This window comes from Tachypleus tridentatus, chromosome 6 (assembly GCF_004210375.1).
Source record: "Tachypleus tridentatus isolate NWPU-2018 chromosome 6, ASM421037v1, whole genome shotgun sequence".
Classification (NCBI taxonomy): Eukaryota; Metazoa; Arthropoda; class Merostomata; order Xiphosura; family Limulidae; genus Tachypleus; species Tachypleus tridentatus.
Window position 1 is genome coordinate 32,735,388 of NC_134830.1, and position 22,385 is coordinate 32,757,772.

Consider the following 22,385-nt stretch of genomic DNA (forward strand, 5'->3'; position numbering starts at 1 on the left):
TACATGACTGGTCCTGTATTCAAGGCTTGGCTCTGTGCTAGTTGGCAGTCAACGTGGAGTGAGCAGTGTGAAAATAAGCTTTTCCAGATAAAACCCTCTATTGGACTTTGGCCATCTTGTTTCCATAAATATTGGAAAGAAGTTGTCCTTCCTAGACTATGCATTGGTCAGTTTTTTAACTCATTTTCTTTTATCTGGGACTGATGTACTAATGTGTGGTATGTGTAACACTTAAGTCATGATAGTCCATATTTTATTGTCATGCTGTTGTTATGGCTTTCAGTGATGGTGCTGTTTTAGACGTTTTGTCCCTAGGCTTATCTCTGATACTGGACAGTGTAACCATTGCCAACGACACTGCCCACCTTACAAATATTTCTAGTTTTTTTAAAGGCCATTGGCTTTTTTAATGCTATTTAAGTTTTTAATTCATAAATTAGAGTTTTTTTAACATGATTCCTTTTTATGAATTAAAATGAAATTAGTTCAACACGAAATTAGAGAATGGCTATGACATCAAATAACTCGAAACCAGGACTGGAAAGGTCAACTTCAGGTGACCAATGCTGATGTTTGAACACACCTGTTAGTCATCCTGGCAAGTTATAATAATTAAAACTATACTACAGAATGTCTTTTAAAACTTGTATTACTTTCCCTCTCACTGCTGTAAACTTGATTTAAAAAGTGGATTTAACACTCTTTATGTTTAAATGTAATTTCTCTTTATGAATTTTAATAATATTAGTTTAATGTTATTTTTATTTTTACTGGTTGTTTGGTGCAGATAGCCTAGTTGCTTTGCACCATTAAATGTCAAACAACCAACCAATCTTTCATTTTAACAAAAATTACTTTTGTGGATCTGTAATATATACACACATTTATTTAAGTGAATGGAAAGAGGTGAGTTTAAAGAGATATAATAATATCATTGGATTGGTAATTAGTTTCAAATTGGTGTTGCTTAATTTAAGCTCTGGCATGATTGTTTTAAAACTATGCTTTTAGTTTTAATAACCCAATTTTACCAGTGCTGTGTAGTGAAGCACTGAACTTTTTAACTAGGTAGCAGACTGCTTGGTGTAACTTATTCTAGTAATATATAAATTATTCATAATTTAGTGAGCAGCTTGTCTGGGAGAAGATCTGGTTCACCTTTGAGCTCTACTTCTGACATTGATGGACAAGACAACCAAGCTCAACATCCCATTAGTCCCTGTGCTGCTCAATCAATCAATCATAACAATGGTAGCATTTTTTTTTTAAATTTAATAGTACATGAAAACGTTTTTTTAGATCTTGTAAAATCTAAACTGAAGTAAATTGAACTTTCTGATTGAGTACAAAAAAGTGCCAATTACAAAGAATTCCATGTGTCTTTTGTACTTTGAACTATTGTTAGTTTTGTACCCTGCATGTTATGATTTATCTTCTTTTGAGACATTCTTTTTCTTCACTATTATGAGTTATTCTCCTGATTATTTTAAACAATATTATGTACCTACTTTGACCTGTTTATTACCTCATGCCTCTTGTTTGAAGACTTTTGACATTATATTTGTATCTAAGAATCTTTTATTTCTGTTTTGTATTATTAGATAGTTTCCACAGGTGGATGTCTGTAGTTGAATCAGATTTCAACATTTTCTCCAACTTTTGGCATTTATGCTGCTTTGGGTTCCTTGGAATCTTTTGCATGTTTGGCTGTATTGCAAAGTGCTTGTCTTTTAATAAGACAGCCTCTCTCTGCACATACATACATATTACAAAAAGAAACAACAAACCTATTGTGTGTTTTCAAGTATTTGACTTATTTCCTGTTAAGGAGAATCTTGTCAGAAGGGATTTTTGATGACGAGAAACCCACTTGAAATAAAAATGTATCTCAGAACGGCTTGTATGGGTGTTAACACTTTCTCTAATAAAGCAGAAAACACGTTTCAACCTCTGGTCTTCTTCAGGTTAACAAAAAAGGAGGAGTTCATTGATTACATCTTAGTGCCTTGTTTTGCTTCTAATTGCCACTCTCATTAGAATCCTGAGTGTAATGTTTTTCAATGCTTGTTACATTTATTTGATATTTTATAACTTTTTCCTTGACAAGGGAATATTGATATTGTGCTTAATGTATTGATTGTCATCATTGCATGGATGATCAGTGGATTGTGACTCATTTGTTATCAAAAAAATAAATTGACTTCCTAATTAGCATCTTTTCTGAGATAGATTGTTTACAAGTTCAAGTATCAATGTGTGCATCTACTCAGTCTGTCATTAATTGGAGGTTTGGTATTGATATTCTTTCAAGATCTTCACCCATCACCTTCAGTTTGGGGTATGCATAGTTTTCCATCTGCCAAACATCCTCTCTGATTTAGGAATGATGACTTCTCTTGATGTGACAATCCCTATGGATTGTGTTTTCCATAGATAAAATAAATAGGATCTTGCCTTTCTTGTCTCTTCATAGATGTGTTTTCAATTGGAATTTTTTTCTACTACTATTAATAACCTACAAATATGGATCATTTGCAAGACCCACATTGCTGGTGCCCTCCACTTTTATTCCACCTCCTGCAGATCTGATTTTTTTTAGTGTGTATGTTTCCGTTGCATATTACAGAGATGTAGTTTCAGCCAATTTCTGTTGACACAAAAGTAAAATGTACCTCTCTTTGGCCCACTTCTGTTTTCGGGTTCTTTTTCAATTCTTTTTATTTTATTACATCTCCCACAAGTACCTAGACATTTTCCTCAATGAGATTTATTTAGCTTCTCCTTTTCAACCCTTTAAAAATTGTTCATTCTACCATCTTTCCCTGAAAATATATTCTATTACTTGAACTAGGTGTGATACATTCACATTTTGTTTCATTTTGGGGTTATTGACGTTTTTTCCAGGAAGGCTCTATACTTATATCCTGATAGACTTTCTATCAGAAACTGGGGCTACAAAAGTTGGTCACCACTGTTGTGTTGCCTACTCTGACATAAACTGGTTCTCCTTTAGGAAGACATTTTCTGTGCCTTTTCAGTACTGTTTGTTCTTGTTTTGCAAGAGTGGAATCTTTTTAAGGGAATAATAATTTGTACCTTAAGTTGATTCTCCTACCATGGATCTTGTTTCATCAATATTAACAAACTGGGAGCAGCTGATAGGTGTTTGTCATGATGTTCCCTGCCATCTAAAGCTTGAATTTCTAGTAACTTCTCATATCATATGTCTTTGACATCTTAGTTTTTATACCTTTCTAATAGACATCTTAAAGGTTGGCATAGAGTGGATCTTCAAGTCTTTTTACCTCCCCTATTTTTACCTTTTTCACATTACTATAAAATAATAGTTGATCAGCTAATTAATTATCTATGATTAGTAATACTGAAAAAATACTTCACAAGGCACACAGTTTTCCTTATGCCTGTGTTTTATGGAAAACATTCAAATTGGATTATAAAAGACTAGCTTTCTAATATGTAATTTATAATTCTCTTTTATTTCTAGAAATATTCCAACTTTTCTTTAAAAGTCCAATATACATTATGTTTGTGAGTGGAACAGGAAAATAAGTGCATGAATATTATTACAGCAGCTTTTCAGGCATATGAAAGTTACATTCACAAAGATTGCAATTGTTTTCCAAAACATTATGTTGCATACCTTTATAGACCAATGTAAGACTTTTTTCACAAGTTGAAAACACCGAAAGAGATATGAATAGAGAGTGCTTAAACTAACCCGCATTTCAGATTTGTCACACAGGCTGGTCTGTCCTCTCATCATTAACCTGAATAAGTAATACTGGAAATAGAAATGATTGAACAGTTTCAGAGTGATTAATACCAGTAGGTCCAGGGATTATTTGTATGATTGGTCACAATAATGTAAACAGGAACATACCAACTGCAGCACTCCTATGTTAACCTAAGCATGAGAGAATAATTGATTAGTGAGCATGACCAATTAGCAAGTTACCAACTTCAATGAGGTAAGGGTGGGCTCAATCTCTTTCACTAAGTTTTCATATTTATTTTCATTTCATTTATCAAGAAGTAAGCTTAGATGAGTCAACCAGTTTTAAGGGACTTTTCAGATTTGTAGGTGAAACAGTTATGAGATAGAGATGGAAGAAGTAATGGCTGTATCCCTTAGTTCGTTTTCTTCCATAGTGAGGATTCTCAACAGAATTTGACATGTGCATTTCATTCAAATGTCATTTGTTTCATTATTTGTTGAAATCTTTTACTTCATTCTCTATTTTGTATCAAAATTAAATTCTGAAAATACAATCTTCATTGCAAAAAATTCAATTGCTTACTTAACTCTTAAAAACATAAGACCATCCTATTTGACTGACTGACTGAAAAAAAAATGCTTTTGGTTTTAAACGCTAGCTGGTAGACATTGTATTGTGTGAAGTAACACATGAGATACAGATGGTTATCAGTGATGTCAAAAGATACAAAAAAATATGTGGAGAAGATGTGAACAGTAGTTTTTCTTGTTATGTTTTTACAGTGCTGATAGGAGTTTGAATCTAATACTTGCTTGTTCCTATATTTTCTAAGTTTAGATGCTTTTGTTAATAGTTTGTTACATTGCTAGCCTTGGAACGTTTTATCATTGTGTTTGCTTGTCACCCATTCAAATACAGTAATTAACTGCATTAGTATTAAAGTTGAAAAATATATCTTAGTTATACAAGATAACATTTTTTAAAATATAGCTGAAGAATAATTTTAGTACTAACTAAGTTATACCCATTATACAAAGTATATAAAGGATAATGGTAGACAATGTTCCCCTTATTTATCTTCTTATTATGTTTCTAATGACCTCATTTGATGCTAATTGCACATCCTGTCTTGCAGAAGGTAATAATTGACTCACTTAATTGATAAAGAATTTGTCTTTTAATTCAGAGCCAAAAGTATTTTGTTTTAAATGTGGAAATGTGTCTCATTTTGGGATGTTTTCATTCCCTTTCTGTAAAACAGAGTAGTTTGTGTACACTGTGGACAGTTTGCTACTACTTTACAATAAATGAGCCAGCTAATCTGGGTAATGCAAGCAAACATCCATAAAAAGTAGAATTGTATATAAGAAGCTTTTTTTATCCTTCTTCTCGGGCAGAAATCCTAAAACAAAATAAGCTTTGTACATCATTGGGTTGTTTCCAGTTACCACACCAAAAATTATTGTAATTGAGCCAAAACCAAATATTGGATGCTAACACGCAATTAATGGATAATCTTTACAGTGAGATGTATAATGATTTATGAAGTTGTGTGTGTATTATATTTGTTTCTAAATATAAATCCTTACCAGATGAATGTATGGCTAGGTATTTCAATATTTCACAGGATTTGTGCAAATTTCATGTTTGTTCTGACACTATAGCCTAAATGCTTAAAAGTTTAAAAAGAAAAATATATACTAACACTATTTCACCCCTGCAAGATCTAGTTAATAACTGATAAAAATCTCGTTACTAACGTGAGAAAAAACTTTTATAGGCAGTGAACTTTGTATAATAGTTTTCCAGTTCTGTTTTAACATATGTAACTCATATTAATATGAATGATTTAATACTTATTCAATATGTAACTAATATCAAGGACTTGTGTGTACAGAATTACATGAAACACACCCAAATACAACAGCAGTACACAGCCGGATCTCTAATCATTCCAGCCCTACAAATAGTCATTATGGCTCCAACAATTCCCTAGATAATCCAACAGGTATTTATGACTTTTTATGTGTAATAATAATAATAATATAGCTTTTGTTTTCTCAACAATATTCTAAGAGTAACTAAGCTGAAAAAAAGCTTATTTCTGATAAAAAAAAAAAAAAGTGATGATGAAACTTTGTAGAATGGGCGGCAACTGTCTGTTGTGGAGACACAAGTGTAGATGACAATGTTTTGAAAGTCTTCCACCTGAAGACAAAAGACTTTCAAAACATTGTTATCTACACTTGTGTCTCCACAACAGGCAGTTGCCGTCCATACTACAAAGTTTCATTATGAATACTCTGCCTAAACAATCCATCAAAGAATAAAAAAACAAAAAAGATATTGTAAATTGTCTGAAATACTGTATTTTAACTTGATTCTTTTAGAATATATAAACAAAAATATCTATCCCCAGTTATGGGAAAACTTTAGATTAATCCACCAATTTAAATTATTTCCTGGACTTTACAAAAGTTAATTGTGTTTCATTCTTGGTTTCTCTTGAAATCAAACCTCTTATCTACAATCCACTGTGAAAAGTAATTGTTGAGCACTTTTCATGTTAAGAGCTGCTTGACAGTAACACACAGTAAATATATATTTTTATTCTTTAAGGCACCTCACAACTTAATGTAGACTTACAAAAATAAATGTGGCAACAACATAGTTCATCTCTGTTTTCTTATCATTTAAAAAGGGAATGTTGAGGTTTTTTTTGCATGTGTGGCTTTTCAAATGCAGTGCCATAAAAGTGGAGACAGAAGGATGCTCAAACACCATAGTTTGCAATATGGTATTAAATACTACATACTATTACAATAGAATAACTTGCTGAAGATGATTTCTTCACAATTCTACATAAATTATATCTGTGTGGGAGTATTATTCAAAGCTATGAAGTTGCCTTGACTTCATGTTAATGGTGTTCTCTTCAATAACCTCAAATAGAGGTAACATTTCTCAGTACAGTTTTGTATCCAGTCAATACTAATGGACTTGTAAATAATTATTTATGCAAGATATATAAAGTTCAATAAAATTTCTTGTATGAGCAATTCTGTAAAGCATTTTATAGACACTGAATGCTAAGCATGTGGATAATATGTGAGCATTGTTTGAAGATATTAAAGTTGCTGACTAGTTAACAGAGCTACAAGTTCAAAGTCTGTCCATTTCCAGTTTAAACAATTTCAAAAAGAATCAAACTTTGCAGAATATAACCACGTATGTAATTTCAATGGATGACATTGCCTTGCATCCAGACTTCATCCATCTTATTATGTATATATGTACATTAAAGTTCAATCTCATTGAAAAATGTAGTAAGATATTCTCGTATGAATCCATTTTGTAACTCGATCTCAGTGGTTTCCATTTTTTATAACATGGAATGGGATAACACTTTTTAAATAGGTTTAAACTGCTTAACTAGTTCTTTAAGATTACTTGTACAGTGAAACTGAAATTGTTCACAAAAGGTGGAAATATTGCAATAGAATGCTTTGTAAAATGATGAAATTAAAACAAAATAATTTTTTTTTTTTTTTTAATGAGATTATGTATTAATCGTTTTATAAATCTGAAAGAAGCGTACGAAAATCAATCTTGTAGAGCTATATACAGCTTTTGTATAAGGTATTATTTTCACAATGTATAGATATATATGACAAATGATTTATCCAGTTGTTTGCAATTGTCAATTGTATATTGAATTGATGTATTGGAAGAGGTATTTGTGATTTCATGTAATTTCCACAAAAGCAATAGAAAAATTCAGGATTCCAATACTTCAAGTTTTTTTTCAGCTTTGAATTTTCTATGCTATCGTAAATGTAAAAGCTTATACAATTAAGAATGTATTGTAATATGTGTATCAGGCTCAACTCATTATGTATATTGTATTGTTCTCTTCACAGAAAATGTTAGGAGGAGTCTTCCTAACCTTACAAGAGGAAGCAGTGGGATTAGACTCGGAAGAGGGAAAAATATCAGTGAATCAGAGTTGCAGCGTCCGAATCGTGTCGTACTACCATATCAGAGAATAGAATCTAGATTAACCCCACCTTCTCAGGTAGTTGATATTTGTTAATTTTTTGAGCTAATAAAATACTAAGTCTTAAATTTGACTTTTATTTCAAAATTTAGTAAACTAATGGTGGGAAGTAGAAATAAAATGTAAAATTGAAAATAACAAACTATTTGAATAGTTCTTTTATTTTGTAATTTAAAGTTAGTATTTTGTAGGATGTTTAAATCTGTAGTTTTAGTTTTATCTACTACCACTAGTTGTTGATAAAAGTGAATTTCAAAAAGTATGCCCCCAGTGGTACAGTAGTATGTCCACAGACTTGTACTACTAGAAACTAGGTTTTGATACCTGTGGTGGGCAGAGTACAAGTAGCCCTTTGTGCAGCTTTGTACTTAATAACAAACAACAACTTTAATCAGAAAGTACAGCTTATTAAATGAAGGTATTGTTGAAATACTATAATTTTATATCCTTATATTTTTGACAAAGTTAAGTGCCCTTATAACCATATTCTTAAGTTATTAACAAGCAGTTTTTTGAGCACCGTTGGTCTACTTATTAGTACAGCTGGGTGATTAACTCTCTTAAAATGGACTTAATCACATGACTTCTTTATACTCAGTGATTCTTAATAAGTTTAATATATGTAACTCTCAGTGTAGTTGTATATCTTCACAAAACTTGGAAGTCTTATAGATACAGAAAATCATATATTTTGTGAAATATTTTTAATAAACTAAAAGATTTGTACATGAATATGTTAAGTATTTCTTTTGAATAGTCTGTTGAAAAGTAATTTTCATAATAAGATTAAAATATTTTTCCTCATCTCAGAAATTTCATATATTATTTTCTCTGTGTAACTCCTAAGACCTCCTAAATACCTTTCAAATGTTTTCTGAGTGAAACTTTTATTTTATGTTACTTTTTCTATACAGGATTGGTCAATTTGGCTGATCTTGTAGCCACCAAAAAAAATCTTAATCTAAATTATCCTTTTTTCTTTCTAGAATGACTTCAAATTGTAACATGAAACTATATTCAAATATCCTAAGTAGATTTAAGATTGTAACAGTATACCTCTATTTATAATTTAATTTTACTGTGTTATTGTCCTTTTGATTGTCCATTGAACAGTGTCTAACTCCTGTCCACACTATAGTAAGTAAAGCACTTGGGGGAATGTGCAGCTGAAGTTACACTATTGAATTATGTTACCAATGAGCTATTATGAGCTCTTGCTTGTGTGCCTCGTGAAACATTTTCATTATATTATTATTTTTATGTATTTTTCCTACTCTGATCTTAGGTAACCTAATAAATCCATATTTTTACACTTTAGTTACTCTATTCTTTATTGTTATAAAACATGAGAACTAAGAAACAAAGTACTTACCTAGTTTTGTTTCATCTTACTGTTGATAGTTGATGATGCTTAACCCTACTTTTTTTATACTACTAATAGCAATGCACTAAATAATTTTAATTTAATTAATTAATGCACCCAAAGAACATAGGCTAATGACGTAAAAAAGTAGACAATTTTCCCTAACTCTCAAAATTTTTCTGACTTTGTAACTGTGCGACAAGAGCTATCACAAATTCATATAAGCTAGTCATTAACTATCCCGTGAGACCAAAGCTTGTGGTTTGATAAATGAAAACCTTGTCTTTCTATCAGTTATATGTAATATATAATTAAATATAAGAGAGAATTATTGAATTCTGAAAGAGAATGTGACAGAAGGGGGGAGCTGATTTTCTGTTTGATAGCTCTGTAACAAACAAAATTGAGGGTTATAAAATTGTTTTGTTTTTTTCTGAGCAATGATGATTTTATATTGAGTAATTTACATTTAATTTTGTACGTTTTGGAGAGGTGGTGGGCAAAGTAAAGATTCCGAGAGACAATGTGTGATGTGTCACACTAAATGAAATTGTGGATTTTTTTTTAAATATTACCTTGTAGAATTAAGAACTTAAAACTCATACTATTAAAATATGTATTATAGCTAAGATTTTATGCTGAGCTAATTGGTATAGCATAAACAAAAATAGTTTTATAAAACTTTGTGTCATGCACAGTAAATGATACTCATGGTGAGAGGGCTAATGGATATAATTGACTGTCTACGAATATTGATTGTATTGATGAGGGTTATGTTAAATAATTGATTGCTCAAAATTATGATTATTCCTTATTGTTTCAGTTATCCAAGTAATCAGGTATTGCCTTTATGATTTCCAGTTAATTCTGATTAATTCATAGTTGTTAAAGTCATGACTCATGAAAATAAGCAATTAATCAAAATTAATGTTTGATTATTACTTGCCTGTCACATTCCCACTGATTACTCAATTATAGCTATTTATGGATGTAATAAAGTTCAAAGAACTTGTTGAGCAGTGGAAAGTTCCCACAAGGCACACATTCTTAACTTGTTCATTCCAGATGTTCATTATGCATATTGCTTGTATATTCCTTTGATGTTAAACCTTTTAAATTTGGTGGGCAAGTAACAAAAATGCATGGATAAACAAGTTTTCTTCCCCTTGTGCTGAATCTACTGGACCACATTAAGTCTATCCTGACACTTACTGTGGTGTATGTTTGTATTATAAATAAAATTTGCAGTTTGTTTATAAAACTGGCATAAAATCAATTCATTTTATACATTTAGATGTTCAGTAGTTTAATTGTTTATCACTTTAATCATTGAAAGTATGATTTAAATTATTTATTAATTTATAAATGGTGTAGGTTGGCCAGATAAGAAGACAGTCATCTCCAGGATCCAGACAAAGCCCCGACAGCAGTCTCCATTACAGAGTACTCCGAATCAAAAATTGCTAGTTAGACAACAGTCTCCTTTTGAAACAGTTGGAAACACAACACCTTCTCCAAGGAATACTCCTCCTTCAGTAGGAACCCCTAAATCTGGTCTGCCTCGTCCTTCAAAGATCCCAGCCTCTAAATCAACGAAGCCTAGGTAAAATTAAGTATTTTATTTTCAGGATTGAAAAGAGAAAGTGTTAAATTAAACTTTTAAGGGTTAAATTAGAATATAGTATAGTATGTTTGATCTCAGTACTGTTATTATTTTATTTCTAAGTAAATTCAAAGAATTTTGTTATTGTGAATTGTTATGTGGGATTAATAATACTTTACACTGAAGTGCTTCATTAATAAGAAAGAACTTAATATATCAAGATATAACAATAAAAATCAATGGGATAAAAGTATTTGAATATTTTCTGCCTGCATTTTCAAGTAGGTATCCTTTTAAACAAACTTTGTTTCTGATAGAAGTGTGGTAAATTTTTGGAGTTAGAATGCTAAAAGTTGGGGGTCATTTCTCCACTGTGGACACAGAAGATATCCCAGAGTGGTTCTGCTTTATAAAATAAAGATTTTCAGAAAACATGAGGCTATACATTTTGCCTGGAGTAAGTGAAATAGCCACAGAAATAATTTTGAGACAGTAAAAATAAATATTCCTGTTAACTACATTTTAAATATACAAGTAGGCAGAACCTTTAAAACATAAATCTGTCTCATCTAAATTTAGGAACATGTGACAGGCAAAAATCTCTCATATCCAATAAAAGTAAGAAGTCTTGGTTGAATAGCTACAAGGTTCAATATTAGGAGTTCATGCATTAATGAGCTGTTATCACAGAGCTAGAAACTTGATTATAAATTATTTGTGTATGATTAGAATTTGCTATTCTAAATGTTATTGGTATCATACATGACAATTATTTTTTTCTTGTAATAAATCATTAACTACTAAAAAATTTAAATCACTGTCATCTCATGTAACAATAGCTTTGAAAGTTAGTACATTACATACACTATCCCTACTGTGTTGGTGGGCAGAAAGTTGGTTTTTAAGGTTTATATGTAGTTTTTTAAAAACGTTACAGGAACTGTGCAGACATCTGTGCTGTAAAAACTAAGAATACACTGCAGAATTGTAGAATATAGTAGAAAATAATTTCAAAGTAATTGTTCATTTCTTATAAGTACAACAAACAAGGTGTATAAACTGTAAGGAACTGCAGAGCTGTCAGTGAATGAATTTATCTCCTTTGCATTTCATCTTTGTGAGACAATCCTGTTTTACATCTTGTTCTTACATAAGTAATGGTGTAATTGATTCTTTATTATTAGACTTACCACCTAACATGCTCGAGATGATTATAAAAGCATGTATTTCCTTTTATTACACCCTCTAACTAAAAAAAATGTTTTAAATTTAGGATATTATGTGTTAGGTAATTGTATGTATCATTTCTCTCTAAATGTTTGCATAAAATAATTTGTCTATGTAAAGGTATTTTTTGTACGGTTTGTCTGGTGTATTTATAACTAAATTTTCTAAATGTGTTTATTGGTCAACATTTTTACTGAATGAAACAGTGTTACTTGCCACAGAAACAACTTAACAAAATTGAATTTCAGCATAGTAGTTTTATTATAATTACATATAAAGATAATTTTGAAAGAAATTTTTTTGAATTTAAATGAATAATCACAGACCTATAACATGTTAAGTTTGTATATTTTATGATATTTATTAAACAATAATACACAAAGAATGAAATATAAGTGTGCTATTATACTTAAATTGAACTGAACATGCAAAAAAACATTTATCTGGTTACATCTGTGTACTACAATATTTAAACAAAAGAGTAGTGAAGTTTTCCTTGAAAGGCACAAGTTATGAAAGACTCATAATTTATATTTTATTTTTTTTATACATTCAGTGCTAATTAAAGGAAGAATGAGGAACTAAAGTTTAAAGTGTGAATGATTGGAACAAAAATGATTTAAAGTAAATATTAAATTTGACATCCTACATAAAGTGTACTATGGCAATTTATAATCCTTACAAACTTGAGTGTATAGTTAAATTGTGGTGGGTTCTATAAGACTGTCAATTATTTACTAACAAATTACATTTTTAATTTTACTTATTTGAGTATATTTTTGATATCAAAATCCACTGTGCAGTTTTGCTTGGTGGGAAATTCAAGAATGTGCAATGAGTAAATCTGCTTGTTGCTTCAAAGAGCTAAGTGTCAGGTTGGATAATACCACTGGTTGTCCATTTTACTGCACAGTAACAGTGCATGTACTAATTAATGTTACTTGCACTTTGCTTATTAGAATAACCTTCTACATATGTATATAGCATTCAACAAAAGAAAACTATTGTTACTTTTCCAAAAGAATTGAGCAGTGATGTATTCCTACATGCCAGTTAACTTTAATACAAAAAGAAAGCATTTTTAATGGTATTTCAAATGTAGTTCAAAGGGAAGTTCTTTAATTTTTGAGTTTTTATTCATAGTACTTGCTCTTCAACAATTAATTCATGAATCAGTGTTTTGTCATATATTTACCATTTTATTATTGAATAGTCATTCGTCACACTGTTTAAAAATTAAATAGTGTAATTCATTTTCACACATTTCAAACAAACTCAGAGTGCATATACATGTATAATATCATAAAACATTTCTTGCATGTTTTTTTTGTTTCCTTTATTAAAACATTACACACAGTTGGATATTAGTTAGCAAACAAAAAATTAAAATATGAATCTATTTTTGCAACCTTTATCTGAGGCTTTAATTTGTATTGAAACATACCTTATTGTAGGGATGACAAATAGGTTATAATTGGAGTGCCATAGTAAAATGTGCTATATAATTTCCAGTCCCCAGTGGGACATCAGTAAGTCTTTGGATATACAATACTAAAATCAGGGGCTCAGTTCCCCTCAGTGGATGCAGTAGATAGCTCAGTGGAATTTTGCTACAAGAAAAATGCACATAGTTTCAAGTGTGCCAGATATTTATACATGTATATAGACACAAACACACTTCTACTTTATTAATTTTTAAAGTTAGTGTTGCTTGTATACTTCAAACAAATAAATAAATATAGTATTTTTTGATCATTTTGGTGAAAGTTTATTAACATTTGGTTCCTAATATTTTGACCAAAGAGTAAGGTACGCTGCTGAATATTTGTTTATTAGTCTGTTTCTGACATTCTTATATCAGTTTTGGTTTTTTTTCCCTTCAGAAAGTTTCCTTCATTATCACGAAGTTTCAGCATGCTAATGAAATTTTATTGTATGCCACATTTGGCATACATGTAACTTAACTGCTATCATGACTTTATAGGTTAAGCATTCTGTGAAGACTTTCTTGTCAGCTAATTTTTGGTAACAAGCTCCCACTTTTAGGCCAAAATCTTTTATTTCATAACCATTGAAATAATCTTGAACATAGCTGTAATATACAGATGTGACAAATTTGTAAAGTAGACAGTTGGATGATAAAAGAAATATCTGAGTTTTTAGTATTTGATATACAAGTACATAAAACAAACTTGAAACTTTACAGGTCAGGGATTCCAGTGCCTTACTCTGACAGATCAGGATTACAAGAAGACCAGGCAGGCGATGACTGGAGTGAAGGGTGTTTCTAGCAATATATATAGTTATTAACTTGGTGTAAGGGTTAATATTTGTAGGTTTATACAAGGTTTTATTTTTGGAACTTTCACCATTACTTACTGTAGTGTAGTGAGAAAATGACACTGTCTGTCTTCTCGTGTTGAGTTCTACGTGACATATGTAGGCAAAATATTCTATTCATAAACTTATCAGAAAAGAGTTGAGCTCCATTTACATGTTCTACAACTGAAAAAAATTTGTATAATATTATTCACAAAACAATGTTAAGTGATTCTGTCAAAGTGTTGGACATCTGTGATTTGCCAATAGAATCAGGCTTAATTGCAGTGTATGGATTGACTTTAATTAGAAACTGGAGTTTTCTCTGATAGTAATAATTGTGTTTATTTTATCATGTTAAAAGTTAACTTCAATTGGAAGTTAATGATATTCCACACAGAATGTGTACTTGATTGATCACTAGATATTTTTATCTTTGTAGAAAAGCTGATAGTTAGCTGTTACTTTTATTTCTGTCAGATAAAAGAAAATAACAGTTATGAGATACAACCTCACAGTTGTGGAAATTATCATTTTAGTTTTTGAATAAGTTTTCAGTCCATAAATTAATATAGGTAATGTTTTTTTTAATATCTTGTTTAGTTTGGTATAAAATCAACAAAAGAATAAAACTTAACATTTGATTTGCTTTTCTGCTGTTAGTTTTAAACTATTTTGGTGAGTTACTATATTCTAAACAACTGTTCAAGTTTATCCAAGCATGTGCAGTAATTATTTGTAATTTAAATACAATTAATTTATATGTTGTATAATCTTTAGTTTCGTGTTTTCTGTAAGACAAATGGTATTCAAAGAAACAGCCTCTTAGAGTATAATTATGTATTCATCAGCTGCTCAGTTTATAATATCATTACTGTCACAACATCATTCATAATTAGCTAGACAACCATCAGGATATAGACCACAGAATTTTATTTCTATCATTACATCAACCTAACATGACTTATTAAACACATCTTTGTTACTTCGCTATTCTATGATAGGGATATATTTATTACTATTGCACTATTGGTAATTTTAAGATATTTTAAAATTAAGAATACATATTTTCAAATAATATTTTATAAGAACAACAATTGTGATATTAGCAGTTAAATTTTTTGTCTAATTTTTCATGGAGGAGATACATACTATGTTGAGAAATTTCTAAGTCTTTTTTTTCTATTTTTACATGCTGCTGTTTTACTGATAAATAATGTGTATATTATAGGTCCACATATAATTCCTGATAGGTAATTCAGCCTGATTTTTTTCATGTTTCAAACATAGTATTTCTTATTCACAATGGGAGATCTTAAAATTCGTATATACATCTTGTGTCTTAAATCTTAGAGTTGCATTTCAAACTTTTTACTAAATCTTTCTGTAATATTATATACTGAAACATAAAAATCTTGCAATTACTAAGTTTTTGCTGAGTTTCCTCATTTTACTTTTTGTAAATTATGGGTATGTAGCCAGAATATTTTCATTTTTCACAGACACACACGTATATCCTAAGACGTAAATGGCCATAAAAGTAATTTGTGTGTAAATAATCTTAAAAGTTATAAAACTGAATTTAGAATTTCTTCTTCTAAATATAATTGATTACTAAACTGTACTAAACTCTTTTTTGATATACTTATAACAAAAACTCTTGATCACAGAATAATGATATTTTAATTGATTAGAGGAAGTAGCTTGGTGTTAATATTTACTGTGGAAGTAACCCTAACAGAATGTCAGAGTTATATCATCTAGTTGGTAACACTATATGCATCTGTTCATACTGTAATAAGAACTTGTTACATCATGATCCTGTTTGATATATGTTATATCAGTAGAAATAGAGATGTAATGATACAGTATTTCTATTGCCACAAGTTATTTATATATAATTTTCTGGTGGTCAGTCTTGATAAGGATCAAAATGGAAGTAACAATTAATAGTTGTTTTAATCTCTTGGTGACCTGTGAGCAAAAAGTATAACTCTGAACACAGTATACCTATATCAAAAGTTTATAATCAGATATTGAAGTATTATCTTAAAAAGTGAAACTACTATAGAAAGGACCGTGGGTGCAGCACATGTAACTGTGTTTGAAGTAATGTATTTAATATACAAATTTTGCATTAAATAATGTTTGTTGTGGAATTTTCAACACTTTGCAATGTCTCTGTCTTAAGATATCTATTTTTTACTTGGTCAGTGATATTATGAATTTAAAAAAAGGAAAAAGAACATTGGTCAGTGTGTGTGAAATACACGATTGATAAAACACAAAATGTGTTTAAAATATTACAGCAAAATGTGTTATTACCTTCTCTTGCAAAATTCTATAAAATTATTTTTTTTTCCTATTTTTTGTTCAGTATGTACCTACAGTTTCTAACAGGGGCAGTAGTGTTATGCATATATAAGCTGCAAGAAGTTATAAGTATTTATTATAAATGCTAAAAAGTGCTTGGAGAACACTTATAAGCATGTTGGAGTTAGAAAATTACAATAAAATGAGGCTTTTAAAGTTCTTTTCTCTGCTTGCAGATGAGGGGAACCATTGAACTAATCTGTGTACAGAATGTGCTATGTAACTTAACACACTCACAGAAAGAACTACAGTATTGTATATTCAAGCTGTAGATTGGATAATTAAAAGCAGCTGTCACATAAACTTGTGTAAAGTTATCTTCAAAAAATGTTTTATATCACATTGTTACTATTTTTGTGCTTAACTTTCTGGTTGAAGTAATATGTATCAGAAAATAAGTTTTTTATTGAAGTTACACTAAACTGGTTTAAACAAAGTTAAAATCAGTAGCTATTGGTTTGGTTGCTTGGCATTTATTTGGCAAAAAGCAACTAATCTGACTTGCACCAAACAAACCAACCAGTACAAGTGCTGTTGGGTTGGTGTCATTGTTACAATAATCACACACACAAAATTATTTTTTATCAATGTAGAATGTTGAAATTTATTGGAAACAGAGCTTTAAACACACTTAATATGAAAATGAACACCTAAATGTCTTATGTAAATTGCTGAGTTATTATTCAACAAGATTTTGTAAGAATGATATTTTTTTTCCTAAAGTGGCCTCTTAATACCTGTGGTGGGAGAGGTAGTTAGAACAACATAGGTAAACTTAGTACTGATAAACTGTTTAATTACCATTCATGCAAATTTCTGGGTGTGAAACTTTGAAAGAACTTTCCTAGAATAATCCTGTCTTTAATAGATCAGTAGCAACCGTCTGTTTTGCTTTACTTTGTTTTGGAATAAAATGTTTTAAGACTTGCTAGCTTTAAAACATATTCTTTGTTGTTTTTATAAAACTGTTTGTCCAATCTATGTTGATACTGCTGTGATTTATAACTTATGATCTCTAGTTTTGTGATGTAGTATTGCTTATGTTTATGTGGTAAAAAAAGCTGTAAGATTTTCTCTGTTTAATATTTTCTGTATTGTTTGTGTGAATGGGGAAGTTTTTTGTGTTTTAGGTACTTGAGATTCTTTAGCTTCCATTTAAAGTTCTATTGTTATTATTATTATTTTCTTTTAATATTTTAGAAAATGAATTTACAGATCTATTCTACAGTTTAAAATATTCTTCAGAAACTATTGAATTTCTGTGGTGTATCTTGGGTTGCATATATTTTAACTCTCTTCAGCAACACGATGTGTGACATTTTCATGTTTCAATTTTTAAAACTACTCTGAAATTGCCAGATTACATCCAAATTGATATGGTAAGTCTTCTGTGTACAAAAGGACACACACACACACACACATTCTACTTCTTATACACACACAATTTGCTATTTCACTTTGTATATATGTTTATATATATAAATCCATTTTATATGAAATTACTGAAAATTCTCTCATGGGATTAACATCTTCGAGAGACACACTTAATTAAATCTATGAATACTTTATTTGTAGCATAAAAAATCATCCAAGGTAGTAATTTGGTGGTTTATCTTTTGTATTTCTTACACCTCTCGTTGGTTAAGTGGTAAATCTGAGGGTGTATAATGCTGAACATTTGGTTTCATAATCAGTGGTTGACACAGCAGAAATAGCTCAATGTGCAGTCTTATGCTTGATAAATCAAACTAAGTATTTTTGGCAAGCAGGATTAAACCCAGAATTTTATTGTACACACCTAATGAGTGCTCTTCAATTGAGTTGAAGGGTTAACCCAGTAGATACCACATTCTTTTATCTCTCACAAACAAGGCATGTTATCAGGCCTTATCTCAGGGTTGTGTTGTGACTAGTAGTTGAATGCCAGTTTCCTGTGGTAAATCCATTTGTGAACTTCCTGGGCTTAGGGTCAAACCAAAGTCCTTTCTCAAACCAGGTAAGTGTTGTAGAAACTGAGCTAATAGGGTTAACTCAGTAGCTGTTGTTAGTTAGGCACCTTTCTAATACCTTAAACTATTCAGGTATGAAATGTGCTGAGTGGGAATTTTCCTATTATCTTAGTTTAGAAACTTCTAATTGATTTCCACTTACAAAATTATCTTATTCATTGTGTTCATACTAAATAACTTCAATCATTTTAAAGTTTCCACTGTGTGTTGTACTTGATTGATCAGAAATCTCATTGGGCTCCTTATTACATGAACCTGAGAAAAGATACCAACAGGAAATGTAATGATTTTCTTAGTACTGATTCTGTTGTTGGTTTCTGAATTCTGAAAACATATATTTTTATACAACTATTACTTGTACATAGTATCATGATAAAGCAACATCACTATTAATCTATAAAGCACTAGCTCAGTTGGTTTGTTTTTAAATAGTGATGTCACAGAAAGTTGCTTTTCTGCTGTTAGTGCACAGCCCTGAAACAGTAAAACAATGTTGTAGTTTCCTTGAAGACATTAGGATTTAGTAACAGTTGTGTGGAAATTCTGTAAGTATTTGTACTTAAAATACCAACTGTTTTTATTTTTCTCACTGACTGACTTACACCTGTATATAAAGTTGTTAATCCTATACATATTGACAGTTATTGTGAAGAAGAAAAAAAATCCACCTTTCATGTTTAATAGTTGAATAGTGAAACTCCAGGAGTGCTTCAAGACTGAGTAGTCTTCCTTCTCCCTACACGAGGTAGTGGTCATTAATTAAAAAGACACACATACATTTAATTGGGAAAATGTATTGGTCAAATGAAAGATTATGGGAATTTTTTTGGGATACTTATCCTTTTGGTGTTACTGATTGTAATACAAGTCAATTTTAAGGGTCTTTAAATTGTTCAATGACTTTAAATGATACATCCACATTTGGCACTTTGTAGGTAGATTACATTGAGTTTTGAAATGAACATACAGGGTGTTCGGAAAGTCACTGTGCAGTTTTGTAATCATATGTCTATTCAGTCTATTTCAAGCCAGCAACTAATAGCGGTGTTTAAAAATAAAATAAGAAGGATCCAGGCATGTATTGATGCCAATGGGGGTCACTTTAAACATTGTTTATAACTGTCATTCATATCTACCTCCTGTATTCTATATTGAAACATGTCTGTTAATAAATATATAAGTGCACAGTGACTTTCCAAACACCCTGTGTTATCCAAATTAGGCAAGTGCAGTGGTTTTAGTGAAATGTAAAATTACATGACAACATTTTACAAATTGATGCAACTGGAAAGTTCTAATAAATCTATTTTTTATTACATTAAAATAAGGTTATAGCACAATATGGGGGATTATACACAATTGTTTCTATTTGTTAAAATAATTTTATATTTTCTTTTCTTGGCCATGATACTGAGCCTTCTTCACGCAACAGTATACTGAGCAATACAGATTTATCTATGAAACACTACTTTAAAATAGGTATCTTGGCAACAAACATAACAATAATTGTGGCCTAATGTCTTATTTTAAGGTAAGTGTTCCATAGATAAAAAAAATTTGTATCTCTCACTACCTTGTTGCCTGATGGAGGCTCTGGTAAGGAGGTCAAAACTTGAAAATAAAATCATTTTAGTTTAGAGAGGTCTGTATATAATTCTGTTGATTTCCATATGTTATAAGTTTTAAGCAACAATTCTAGCAGAATATTATTAAACTTCTTACCAACCATTGAACAAATTGAAAATCATGTTAAGGTTAGAAGAATTTTTGATTTTAGAGTCTGGAATGGTGAGGCTGTTTTCCTTAGCATTGGGGCATATTTTGTTCTATTTATAGTAAACAAATTGTTTCCATCTGCAATGCCTCCTACTAGTACAGTGGTAAGTCTACAGATTTACAACCCTAAATTTATGGGTTTGATTACCCTGGGTAGGCTCAGCAGGTGGCTTTGCTAAAAAAGAAAACACACCATTTGTGACAAGGCAACAAAATGTATCATGTTAAAGTTGCTGTGCAGGCAGGAGTATTTATTGTTAGAAGTTTTCCTTTTTTATTTTTAACAGTAACAATTGATAAAGATTTTTTTTTAAGCTTGAAGAGTTTGTCAAAACATAGACCATGGATTTGTTGATTATTGGTTTTGAAAGTTAAAATCAAACCATAACTTAAGTGAAAATGAACACAGTTACTTAGATATACAAGAGATAAAGAACTACCTTTGGGCCTTTAAATGAAGTCCTTTGAGTTAAAAACATTGAGAATGTTTATCAGCTTTTATATTCTTCACTGATGTTGTACTGTATTTTAGTTTTAATAAAGTAGAATTCATTTTAGTGTATGTATCAACTAGTTACAACAGTAGAATCAATGTTCCAATGTGTACTATAATTATTACAGGATATTTTTGTTGTTGTTTGACAGGGCCTTTTCTAATACATTTTAGTATAAAAATAGTTCATATGTAACTACCATTCAGTTTTTCTCTATTGATGCTTAAATAGTATTGTAATTGGATGATTTTCCATATTTTTAATTGAACAAATTATGGTCTGAGTCTAAATTCATGATTAAGTTTCAAGGTATTTTTAAGTCATTTCTCATAACTTTTATATCTTTATATATTTTTTACTTATCTCTGAAGACTGTTTACATAAAGTATCAACATGTATACACACCTTCAGTGTTTACATTTTTTTTTTTTTTTACACCTGAAGGTTGGTTTATGTTCAATAGTTTAAAGCAACAAGGCTCTCTTCACCAAACACATGGTAAAAAAACAAACCAATCTTTTTAAAAACAGAAATTATTTCATTTCTTTTTGGAAGTAAAAATTCACTAGAAAAAAGTGTTAAACACTGAAACAAATATACAATAGTTAAAAATGGTACATAGTAATATATGTATTTATAATGTTTTTTTTATTTGGTGTTGGTGTTGAAGTCTCATAAAAAAAAAAGCGCTGTGGAAGGAGTAACTTTGTTACATTCACACAAACTGTCTTTAGTGGTATTGTTATTATTCTGTTTAAAAGGAAAAACTTGCCATTATTATTATTGTGATATGACTAATATATTTAGTATAACTATTATTAAATGTAATAGATTCCCATTGACTTGGAGGTAGGCTTAAGGGCTTATAATGCTCGAATTTGGGTGTCCATTATGCAGCTTTGTGGTTAACAACAACAACACACACACACACACACACATATATACAAATATAATGCAAATCTGCAAGATTTTTACAACCTTTAAGCAGATGCAATATTTCAAAGTTTAGGAACTTGTTACATGTTTAAACATCTTTCTTAAGAATTGATTTAGCATAGTAAAAAGGTAAGTCTCTCATGATTTACCACCAAATTATACTAGATTATGGGAATTTCACCTATTATTAGTAATAGTAACTCTAGACTTTATGGGGCTTCATAATTATTCAGCAAACTAAACATTAATTTGTCAATATCAGTTCCTGAATAAATATAAAGTCACTAAGAAAATAATTCAAAACACTGTACATATAAGATATCCAATTATGTCAAGAAGGTTTTAAGTGTAATTAGAATAAGTTTATCAAAAATAATGTCAACAGCTATTTGACTGTTGATGGAGTTCCTGGGTTCATGGATACTTTCTAACTGAAAACTTAAATTTTAGCAAACTTGGTTTGTCTTGCTTTGGGTTCATTGAAACTTACT

At 30.2% G+C, this 22,385-nt stretch overlaps 1 protein-coding gene across 3 annotated transcripts in view; it reads left to right on the plus strand.

The window, feature by feature from the left end:
• LOC143252204 (SLAIN motif-containing protein 2-like) overlaps window positions 1–16,472 on the plus strand; it is a 66,549-nt gene extending 50,077 nt beyond the window's left edge. Inside the window, exons 6-10 of one of the 3 annotated variants that reach the window (XM_076503972.1) lie at window positions 1,126–1,251; window positions 5,635–5,745; window positions 7,658–7,815; window positions 10,532–10,760; window positions 14,194–16,472. In XM_076503972.1, the coding sequence (XP_076360087.1) occupies window positions 1,126–1,251; window positions 5,635–5,745; window positions 7,658–7,815; window positions 10,532–10,624 (488 nt within the window). In that variant the 3' untranslated portion in view covers window positions 10,625–10,760; window positions 14,194–16,472. The remainder of the gene's footprint in view (window positions 1–1,125; window positions 1,252–5,634; window positions 5,746–7,657; window positions 7,816–10,531; window positions 10,761–14,193) is intronic. The other 2 variants (XM_076503973.1, XM_076503974.1) reach the window with 2 other exon arrangements.
• Window positions 16,473–22,385: the final 5,913 nt, after the last annotated feature.